Source organism: Gouania willdenowi, chromosome 4 (assembly GCF_900634775.1).
Source record: "Gouania willdenowi chromosome 4, fGouWil2.1, whole genome shotgun sequence".
NCBI lineage: Eukaryota > Metazoa > Chordata > Actinopteri > Blenniiformes > Gobiesocidae > Gouania > Gouania willdenowi.
This window is the reverse complement of record NC_041047.1, coordinates 20,419,602-20,431,390: the sequence shown is the minus strand read 5'-3', so window position 1 is coordinate 20,431,390 and position 11,789 is coordinate 20,419,602. Positions and strand designations below refer to the sequence as shown.

The following is an 11,789-nucleotide window of genomic DNA, read 5'->3' as shown; positions in this document are numbered from 1 at the left end:
ACACTGCTGCATCCGGTCTTTGGCTTCAAAATAAACGCCGAAGTGGTATAATGTTTTTTGTTTGTTCATTTTACAGAGGCATAAAACATTATTTCAAAAGATAGTTTCACTGTTATAGTTTTTAATTACAAATTGTAAACAACTGAGAACATCAGATCTATGACCAGTCCGGCATATTTTCTTTACAGGAGCAGATGGAGATCTCTGGCACGAGAAAAATAAAATGTTTCTAAAAATGTAAAGATTCAAATAAAGTTGATTAGAAATAAGCAAAATGTATTCAATTTCTTGAAAGAACATTTTAGAAATTATTCGCATGTGAATTATTGTCTTTTAGCATCCAATGTTCTAAAAACACGTAAAGATGGTACTTTTCTTTTGACAGCCCGTCCAGGAAACGTATGTTTCCATTTAATGAAAGTCATTTTTAAACGATATTCACGCTAGCATATTTGTTGGAGTGTTGCAAGTTGATTTCAAACCGAAATGAAGGTTTATAAATAATTAATGGTGACCAGTGGGCGCGTTTACAGCTCAAACTTGTAAACACAAGCAGCTGCTGCTTCGTCAGCGGAACTTTTCTACGCACAGCTGTTTGCTGTCACTCATTAGCAGTGTCGTGTTTCCCAGCTGCCACGCAAAGCATTCTGGGAATGGTAGTTTACAACTGTACTAACGCTCCAGTTAGGGGTATTTGTTTTCCTCCTCAAATGTAGTATTGAGAGGAACATTTGTTCCACTAAAATAAACTCACTTGACCAATGCTACTTAGATGTATTTGTAAAAAATAAACATGATCATAGCATCGTTTCTTAAGCTCATTCAACCCACCAAACAGGAGTCTATGTCTGGTGACAAGCTGTTTGGTATTTGTTAATGTTTTTCATGGCCAGAATCCACATACTCTGCAATCACACTCACAATAAATGCTCAGCTTGTGTAAATGTGACTTTTAACAGACAAATAGGTCATTTTTCCTTTAACAAAAATAATTGTTAATGGAAAAAAATTCTATTTACATCATGTATGATATTATATTTTTTGAGCTGTGTGTTGCTCTACTGTTTGTGTAATGATTACTTATCCATGGTTATTTTTGGTTTGGTTTTTGAAAAATACTTTGGATACTGTACATTATCATTTTCTTCTTTTATGACCAGACATATAATTATTTGCTTCTTGCCTTCATATCCTGAGGAGAGAAAAAAAAAGCATGTTCTGTTTGCGTCTGATACTTCCAGATGTTAGGGCACACAACAGTAAGTATTTAATACTTATATTGTAGCTGAGGTTGAGCTCAGCTTGGTTTTTCTATTTAGTTTATTCAGGGGTGTCAAACTCATTTTAGTTCAGGGGCCAAATATGGAGCTATTTCATCACAAGTGGGCCACAAATTCGATGCAGGAAAATTAGTAATTTCAACATTATTGGGCCATAGTTTACAATTCTACATAGAAATTAAATACAAAATATGTAAGAAACCACCAATATCCAAGAAGTGATAAATATCAGTCCCAACAGGATTTTCACTTTAAATTTCCTAGATTTTGACCCATTTCTACTTAATTAAGGGAAATAAGTCACAATTAGAGGAAAACTGAAGGATTTTGCAAGAATTTTGATTTTTTTCAATTGTTTAATGTTAAAAAATAACTAATCATGCAACATAAGTACTAGGAAAATTGAGAGTCTCTGCAAATATTGTTCAGTTTAATTTACACAATGATTCTTGTTTTCTGTCATTTTTATTTTCTCCAAAGGGCCAAATTTGGCCCCCAGGCTATAAGTTTGACATGTAGTTTTCAATGTTTGGTTTTTGTAGGAATTACAACAAACTGTGTGCAACACTGCAGCTGCTTCTTACAACCTTTATTAAGTATTCTTTATTTTCGGTGGGCTTTCCTTACAGGGAATGTCGATAAATTACTTAGTCCCCTTTAAAACGTGACATTGTACAGCTTGATTACTGAACATGTTGAAATAAAAGACAGGACTCTTTTTAAAAACCTGTCATCTGAGAGTACGTTTCAATGTCACAAGCCAAACTCAGTCAATGAACAACTCACTCACATTTGTACCAACAGATTTAAGAGGCGGTGGGTTTTCCACTCAGTCAGTACACTGCTTCTTGTGACCTGTATGACTCCGCGTGTCGTCCTGTGCCAACGAGTCCCCTTCCATCCCCTGCGTTTAATAATTTAAAACATTCAATGATACCTTGTCTTCAGTCTGAATGTAGAAGAGATAAAAACACAAAGCTGTCAAGGAAGTGAAATTCTTAAAAAAAAATAAGAAGAAGAAACAAAAAAGAGGAATGATTCATTTGATAAAGCATGGAACAAAAACAAGGGAAATACAAAGTGTACATTCCTAATCATGCAATATACACATTATAATCTGTGTGCACAGAATGACGAGATTAGGGACATTGTGCGATTATGAGAGTCACAACTTAAGTTTCATTGATATTATTATTTTAAGGAGTTGAAAAATACAGACTTAATTCTATGCCTCAAAACCTTCCGGTCAAAGACATCAATATATTTTAAGTCTGTTTTTTTTTTTTTTTTAATTTATTTATTTTTTTAATCTTGCTACTACGCGAAACGCTGGACGAGGGAGATATCAAGAAACACAACTGATGCAAACTTAAAGATTAGGTACCTCTGACACACGAGAGGCCAGTTCTTCTGACTGGCAGCGTAAAGCACAGAAAAAAGAGTGACAAGGCAGGTAATGAAGGACAAAAGAAACATCAGCTGTTTATCTGGCTTCCTGTGTGCCGAGCTACTGTGATCCAAAGAAGTGGCACAGAGTCGTCCGTGTGTCACATTTCGCATGAAGACGATCATAACGTCACACAACTGCTGACAGTGAAGGAGGATTCAGAGCCTCAAAGCCCAAAGCCACTGAGCAGTAAACACACACTATGATGGATGTAGAACCATTGGTTTGTAAAGAGGAAGTCCAGATGGTGGCGATTGTGTATATTAGTGTGTTACAAGGAGTCTTTTCTAAAAGGAAGTAGGCTTCAGTGGAGCTGGATTACTGTAGCGACTTTACCAAGTGGAAACAGAATCAAGGTCTTTCAGAAATACTATAATCCTTCTCTGTCACATAACAATTTAACTCCAAACTGTCCATGAGTTACTCTCACCTTTACTCTGACAACAGTATTCTTTTATTTAATACATCTGAAGCCTCAAATGCTCGATATGCTCCACTGATATTTTGATTCAGTCCTTTCATCGCAGTTATTTCTCCTCAAACTTGTTTGGTTGATAAAAGAAACAAAAGTGTTGGAACTTGGGCCTTTTTGCAGCTCTTCAGACTGAGCAAAACCACTGAACTGCTGTACAAATCACTCATAATGCCACAAAGATTCTGAGTCACCAACACAGAGTCCTGCCAAGAAGCAAGTAGGGCACATGTTCGAAAGCCTGTAGCTTTGGTTTAATCTCGCCTCTCTGCTCACAGCCGTGTGTGTGCTCTTCGCCACACTTCCGAGTCATATCTTTCTCCCCAGACAATCTGCCTACACTGGTGTTCAGTGAGTGGAAACAAGTGGGTGGGACGAAGGCTCAGACGGGCTTTAGACAACAGCAGCAGCAGCAGCAGCAGCAGCAGCAGCAACAACAGAAAAAAGATGAATAAAACCAAAGACACAAACAAAACTTCAAAAAATGAAAATACAAACTCAACCATCAACAACAAAAGTCCAGTTATTGTTACATTACATTACTGTCTGAAAACTGACAGAGGAGGAGGAGGAGAGTGAAGAGGATGTTGGGTATCCAGAAACAGCAGCTCAGTACAGAGTCGGCGTCACTTAGAAACGAAGTGTCTCTCAGACAACTGGGGAGTAAAGATGAGGAGATAAAGAGCCTGTGAAAGCAACATCAAGGATGGAGGTGGAACCACAGAAGTAGAAGAATGGATGAAGCGAGAGGAACCTTTTGAATCTGAGGACTAATAAATAGGGCGAGACAGGTGTTCTAAGTGCCTGGCGCCGTGTAGACTGACAATTATGTTGAGTATCAGTGAGAAAAGAAGAGGTGGTGGGGTGCTGGGGGGGCACCCAGGGGCGATTAGACACGATCAGCACTGGGAGAAAGTCTGCTTGATCTCATCCAGCACATTCCCGAGCAGCGTGGGCTCATCACATTTAGCGTCGATGGACACCGTCTGGCCGGACTGTGGAGAGGACGCAGAGACGGGGACAAAGGTCAGGGACAAGGTCATGGAGGGGTTAGAGACTGCAGGAGAAAAGTGAGCAGATCACTCACGGTTTTGACGAGCAGACAGACGTGGTGACCCTGGATTGACCTGCTGTACATGGAGGCACAGGAGTCGATCCTCTCCACTACTGCTCAACAACAAACACACACACACACACACATCAACATTAAGAACAATATCACTACACAAGTACCAGGGTACTCACAACGCTGTTTAGCCTAGGGGCCCCCTACAGTGTGATTTTGATGACCTACAATGTAATGCCACCCCCTACAGCGTGTTTCAACCAGAGTTTGAGGCTTTTCCGTTGATTTTTTATTTTATTTTTTTTAAATCGATACCGTCATAATAATTTGGACAAAAAAGGAACTTCCAGACGTGTCTGTGTTGTTTAAACTCCTTTTTAATCTGCATAACTGAGAAACACACACATCAGCCGCACCGTCTATTTAATACAGGCGGTTAGCTCAGATGCTACCATCTTTACCCGAGGACCACTGCAGCCACTTAGCTGCCCCCGATGTTGCCTGTGAGTATCCTCCGCTTGGTAACCATAACCACCCTCCAATATAAACAGTGCTTCAACCAGGCGTAGCGTGTAGCGGCGCATGAAGCTGCTTGTCATGATTATACTGTAACTCGCAACGAATCATTCTACATGCACTCACTCATTTACATTTGAACTTAATCAGTCTTTTGAGTGAAACGTTATTTCTTGTCTGAGTATTTATTAGTGGAGGACCTATACCAAGCATGATGAACTCCACTCATCATGACCCTTCACCGATTCAATAAATACTTTTGGCTTTAAAGTAGGGCTGGAACAAGGATAAAAAATAAAAAAAACTTCACAAAACTTGGCCGCCGAAGAGTTATAAATTTCAACATTTTCCAAGGGGGGGGAATCCCCCAGACCCCCTTCAACATTCGCTCGCACAGCTCGTGATCCCGCTACACTGTAAAAAAAATTCCCGCTGAGAAATCTGTCTACTATATAGAGTTCTCTTGGTTTGAATGCATAAAAAGCATGAAGAACATGAAGTGTTTGTACCAGAGAAGTGGTGGTGGAAGCAGATCCTGGCCAGTAGATGATGGAAAGGCATGTTAACTTCCTCCAACCTTACAGAGCTGCACTTCAGGTCTCCAGACTCCAGTAGCTTTGCAAAAGCATCACTGAAACACAGACAAATCAGCTTGTGTTGCATACATAAGTTGCTCAATATTCAAAGAATGAATGCATCTTTGACATATTCAGAAAATCATTCAAATCACACACCTGTAACATGGAGTAGTGATTAGGTAGGAGGTGCAGGTAAAGTGCAGTTTGAAGTCCAGTTTCTCATGAATGGAGGAGTCTTCATTCTGCAAAATGTATTCAAAATTGCAGCACAGGTTAAAAACGTGGCTACTTGTTTGATTTCAGCCTGGTCTTCATGAGCTGAGCTTGCATGTTTCCCCCCCTAGTGTGTGTGTATTGCTTTACTAGAAGGATGTATTTTCTTCCCATAGTACAGAAACGTGCCTAATATGGACTGTGGAGTCGGTAAAAGGGTTTGTAGGAGTGAATGGATCAGTAAAGGTGACAGTCTGACAGCATGGCAGCATCCTCTCATAATAAACATGTTTAAAAGAAAGATGGAGGAATGTGGTGCCATTAGGATTCCCTTAAAAGGTACTTGAAGTGGAAGTGTATGTAACAAAAAAATGTTGAATGTATTACCAATATAAAAAAAACACAATAAAAGGACTTTTAGAACGATTTAATACCTTGGGGCATAAACTATGGAGAGCAGCTATTTTGGTGAAGATATGAAACACTTTCATGGGGAGGCAATGGTGCATTGTGGGAGATAGAGGTGTAACGCTTTGTTCACACCGGATGCGTCACGAAATATCCGTACGTCCAGATTACATACAAAGTCAATGGATAGATGCGTCCCAGATGCAAAATCTTTCCTGTGCGACGGGGTGGTCCGATCCGCACGTCAAGTGCGTTGGCCGTGCTAGCGCGCTCCCAATTTCACGCATATCCGCACATTCGCAAGAGTTGAAAATATTGAACTCCCGCGGCTGTTTCGCATGACGAAAGCCAATCGGAGTCTTTGTTGACGATGACGTCAGGTCGTCAATACGAACACAGGTCTGTTCACCCATTCAACCATGGAGTAGAAGCTGAAGTTCTCACTCTAGTTTTCATCTTTGAAAGTCGGCACTGAGCTAGGATAGCATTAGCCGCTAATCACGCTGGCTTTTTTCATTGGTGGTTTATGTTTATGAGAGGAGAAAAAGGAGCTCAGCTCCTCGCTTCAGCAGGCAGTAAAACTCACCAAGTTGGATGTGTCGCTTGTGGGCGGGGCTTCGCTTCAGACGTGCGTATGAAGTCAATGGGGACATTTTTTTATCCTGCGGACCCTGCGGTACATTTCGTTCAGCAGATGCGTCCGGTGCCGCAGAAGACGCATTCAGTGTGAACGCAGCATAACAAGTCTGTTTACATTGTGGGAAGTGCATCCAGGTTACGACAAGAGGATTAAAGATCACCTTTCTCAACACTTACCTGACGGACAGAGCTGTTACCAGCAGAAACGAGGCTGTGTAGTTAGGAGAAGGAAGTGCAAAAATATGGCTCGGAACTGCAATGAAAGCTGCGTGAAAGGATATCTGTTCATTGACAGGATAATGCACCACTACCTGCCTAACCCGCAGTTCCCTCTCATATCAGATCAGCTTGAAATGATCCTTGCATACCACCAAATTTTGTCTGAACAAAAACATTTTAAGTGTGTATCCCGTACCGATATATGAAGCCCACGTCTGGCTAACTGATTTAGTGTCATTATGTGGTTTAGAAACGCAAAATAAATGTTTCCGAGTGGTATTTCTCTTGTTGTTATAGCAACCATTGACTTTACGCTCCACCATTGTTCAGAAACTGTAGACAAACGGAACACTGTTGCCGAATATCAGCTAACAGGAATCAATAAAAGTGCATCATATCCTGACCAAAAAGGCAGCTCCCCATATAGTTAATGTCTCAAAGTATAAAATCCTTCTAAAAAGTCTTGTTAATGTTTATGTTAAAAAATGGTGCACATATTTTGTTCATTGGTAATACATTAAATATTTTTTTGTTATATACATTTCCACTATAGGTACCCCTTAAACGTAATAAAATTCAACATGTAAATGGTCTGTTTATGTACTTACTTTAACTATAAAGGTGAGCGTTCCCTTCATTTTCTGTGGCATTACGATGCTCTGCACAGTAAAGACCAAGCGAGCCTCATTGGACACTCCTGAAACAGCAGAGATGCTCACACTCAGACAACTTCTCACAGAGAGGCATCAAATGCAGCTCTGCTGACGTGTTCTTTCATTTTCAACATCAACACAGGTACTGAGCAGGTACTCACTGACCTGGAGGCAGCTGAAAGGGGACGGTGAAGCCGTCGTGCGGTCCCGACCCTTCTGGCCTCTGCAGCTTAGAGTTCAGCGAGTCCAGGACGTTGAACTCCATGGATTTTAGCAGGCTGTCACACTTGTTTTCAAATATAACCGACACCACCACCTGACTGCCATCCTGCAGGTTCCCCTGGATGTCGCACACCTTGTGGTTTAAAGTCAAACACATCTATGACAAAATCACCCTCACATTTTAGCTGCACATTTTCACTGATATTCTTAAACAGCTGATCTGATCCCCAACAAGAAATGCACATCACTGCTTCCAAGACCAGAGAAAAGCATCGAGAACCACAAAGACAGAATCAATCTGGGAAAATTAAGCGACACTGGTGTGCTGCACAAGACTGTGTGTTAATCAGCTGCAAAGAGCAAAATGTGAAGAGCAGCAAAAATGGAGAGAAACACATCTAGGACAGAATTTAACAGATTGTTCAGATAGAACTACCAATACCTCATCAGCATCCTCCATCATCTTTAAACAAAAAAAGGGGAGAGAAAAGGAAAGGTTGTTGTATGACTGCTACAGTTAAAACTTAACCATTCCTTGTTCTGTCTTACAACTCAGCTTTTATTCATTACAGTAACCATGACGTGTCAATATAAAAAAAACAGCATTTTTTTATTGGAGCACAAAGAAGTAAAATAGTCACAGGAAAACACATTTGTCTTGTCATCAGACAAAGGTTTAGGTCTCAATAACACTTCAACATGTGCTTCCCGTGTGCTTTATTTTAACTGTGTATACAAAAACCCTTATTAAAGCATCAAATGCTTCAGCTTACATTACTGTAAACAATATACATAAAAGACGGATTGATTCACTAAATCAGTGGGTCTCAACCTTTTTTGGGCAGTGATCCAATTTTGATATCACATATCTCTGGCGACGCCGACACTTTTTCTTTTTAAAAATATTACTTTTTTTTTAAATCATGTTTGTGAAATAGTGTCACTATAGTGCTACTCGTAATGAGATGTGCCAGCTCAGATATTTTTATCCTTTTTTTATTTTATTTTTACTAGATTGATATTTGAGGAAGTGAAAGTGTTTTTAATTTGAAAAAGAAGAATAATTCTTGAAAATTCCAAAAATACGTCATTTATTATTATTATTTAAAGACTAATTATTAAAATTTCAAACTGTGTTTTCTTTAACTACATTTATTTTTGAGTAAGTATAAGTTTAGAATACAGTTGCTTGAGATTATGTGTGATATTTTACTTTGAAAAAGAGTAATTACAAAAATATATGTTTTTTATTTAATTATTTAATGACTGTTTTTTTTTTTAAAATAAAAAATGTATACTGCGTTTTCTTTAACTAGATTTATATTTGAAGAAGTGAAAGTATAGAATACAGTTGTTTGAGAATGTGTGTGGTGTTTTAAAATTGAAAAAGAATAATAACCTAAAAAATTACAAAAATGTAATTTTAATCAGATTAAAAAAAAAAACATTTTTTTTGGAATTCCGGGGCCACCCCATATGGGGTCACGCTTTGAAAATGAAATGAAGGCTGCAGGCAGACCTCTGCTGCTGTTGTTGTTCTGGTCTTGGATTTTTTCTCGTCCTGTTTCAGCTTCCTAAGTTCCTTCCTCTCTTGTTTTGCTGCGTATCAGATCCCCTGAGTCACACTGCATTTTGTGATTCTTCCCATACGCGGAAGCCAGGTCACTGGACCTCTTCCTCGCCAAAAAAAAAAAAAAACCGGAGAGTGGCGCCCAGACTGTTCCTGTTCAACTTAAATCTCTAATTGTACAAATCACAACCAAATAAGCTCCAAGTTCTACAAGCAGCTGTTTAACTGTAAAACCCAGAAGAGTTCTGGGGAACAGTTCTCAGTTCAATTGGTCGGTTAGCTCCTTATGTCATTTGTTTTAGTAGCAACAACGCTGGGAACAAATTCCGTTCACTATTTACATTAGTGGAGGCAATTATGACCAGAATGAAACACAAATCATGACCACAGCAAAAGTAGGAAGCTAAATCCTTATTGGCAATTTTTACATGGGAGCTTTAATTCCTCTTTAAAGCAGAATAAAAGTTAATTCCTCTTTTACCTGACCTTGTAAACACTTAATTCCTAATGCTAGATTAATTCTGTATTAAACTTCATTCTGATTTGGTGGCTGGTTTATTCCATTTTTAATTCTGAATTAAATAATTCCTCTTTCTTATTAACAGTTAACGACACTTAAAGCCGCTTTAAGTTAATTCCGGTCGTTCTGCGCATGTGCGAGTTGCGACAATGACATAATCCAACATTGCCGCCTGGACAAGAGCGACATAATAATAATAATAATAATAATAATATTAATAATAAGAGCCTTAAAAGACAGATTGATTGAAAAGAGTGGATGGACGGATGAATAAACGAGCAGAAATCAACACGGACACATGGACTTAAACGCACACAGAGATGAGCAAACGGAGCTGGCTTCACCTGACGGGTGATACAAAAACCCGGAGACAGAGGAAATGCGTCCCCATACTGCTGCACAGGCTGTAATATCACCAAGTTTATCATTATAACGGTTGTTAGAGCTACTATATTTACCAGGGAGCAACTATTTATTCCTGGTTATTGTTTTCTGGAGATTTACTGAGCATTATTTACCGGTAAATAGTTCATATTTCTTCCGCTCCGTGGACCAAAGTGTGTTATTGTTGAGCTGCTGCTTCAAAACTACAATCAAAATAAAGGTGAAAACAGTTATCGTGTGTGGTGTTCTGTGTTACAGCCGACAATAAAAGGTTTATGTGTTTTTCCAGATAGACGTGACACGTCATGTTAGACCCCTGTCCAATCAAAGCCTTCCAAACCCCCATACCTAATATGGAATAAACCAAAGCGGAATAAACTGGTTTTCCATGTAAACCTCAATTCGTGAATTACTATTTCCATGTAAACGAAGCAGAACACTTTAATTCCGAATGATTTAATTTGGAATAACTAATTCCGAATGAAAAAACATCATGGAACCGTGGCCAATGTTCAGCTGCAGCAGTATCACTGTCACTCACCATCTTGATGTAGGAGTTCTCAGCCAGAAGGCAGTAGTTAGACATGGGCTGAAATGAGAGAAGAGCTCAGGTCAGACCTAAAGCTAGGAGCGCACTCTACTCAGCTACTGTGGGACCACTAAACTGTGTGTGTGTTAAGGGTGTAAGCAAAAATTGATTGGCGATATATATCACAATATCCCACTGCGAGATTATCGTATCGATCCAAAAAATGTCCAAATCAATTTTCTGCAACCACGTTTTACAACAACAACAAAAAAAAAAACATTTCATTGTGCTAACATATGCATAGCACATAAACGCCCAGTCACTAGGTGTCAGTGAACCACATCAGACCATGCTAAACTACCTCACTCCTCAAAGCATTTTTGCTTGGAAGTATATGGAACTTTTTATTTTCCTAAAACATACCGGGCACTTTTATAGGTGTGGTTACTTTTTTCCCTTAAAGAATTTAAGAACTTAACAGAAACCGAATTTGTTGTAGAAGCAAAAGTTAAACTTTTTTGAATAAATGTAATTTGACAGTTTGATAAACATGCCACTTGTTTTTGGGTACTTGAGTTAGTTACCTTTTACTTGTTCTAACAAGTTTTAAAAACGTTTAATAAATTGTATTTCATATCTTTTTGTAAAGATGAAATTTGTGATTATTGATATTGTAATGAATATCATATTGTATAGTATCAGGATTTATCGTATCGTGGCAATGCACACCCCTAGTGTGTGTGAGAAAATGGGAAATGTGAAAACTTCTCTTTGCTTTTCTAAAGTGCAACAAACCTAGCACTATTTATTTTCTCATTATAAATACCTGAAAAACAAAAAGGTCCCACGTGTGTGGTTGTGTTTAGGCTGTTGGACACTGACCGGCAGAGGCTCCTCGTCCTCGACGGTGCCGTTCTGCACTGACTCGTCTGCGCCTCCATCACTGTGGTGGCGGTGATGGTGATGATGCTTCTTCTTCTTTTTCTTCTCCTTCTCTTCTTTCTCCTTCTTCTGTTTCTTCTTCTTGTGTTTGGATGACTTCTGTTCAATGAAAAAGAAAAGAAAAATGGAGG

The 11,789-nt window shown here is 39.0% G+C and overlaps 1 protein-coding gene across 5 annotated transcripts in view; it reads right to left on the bottom strand.

The window, feature by feature from the left end:
- Positions 1–1,867: 1,867 nt before the first annotated feature.
- The window catches only part of ap3d1 (adaptor related protein complex 3 subunit delta 1), a 33,159-nt gene continuing 23,237 nt past the window's right edge, over positions 1,868–11,789 (bottom strand). For 3 of the 5 annotated variants that reach the window (XM_028443786.1, XM_028443790.1, XM_028443788.1), the window contains 9 exons: positions 11,599–11,757; positions 10,729–10,776; positions 8,156–8,176; positions 7,657–7,846; positions 7,447–7,535; positions 5,516–5,601; positions 5,291–5,412; positions 4,287–4,366; positions 1,868–4,194 (listed from right to left, as the gene is read on the bottom strand). In XM_028443786.1, the coding sequence (XP_028299587.1) occupies positions 4,099–4,194; positions 4,287–4,366; positions 5,291–5,412; positions 5,516–5,601; positions 7,447–7,535; positions 7,657–7,846; positions 8,156–8,176; positions 10,729–10,776; positions 11,599–11,757 (891 nt within the window). In that variant the 3' untranslated portion in view covers positions 1,868–4,098. The remainder of the gene's footprint in view (positions 4,195–4,286; positions 4,367–5,290; positions 5,413–5,515; positions 5,602–7,446; positions 7,536–7,656; positions 7,847–8,155; positions 8,177–10,728; positions 10,777–11,598; positions 11,758–11,789) is intronic. The other 2 variants (XM_028443787.1, XM_028443789.1) reach the window with 1 other exon arrangement.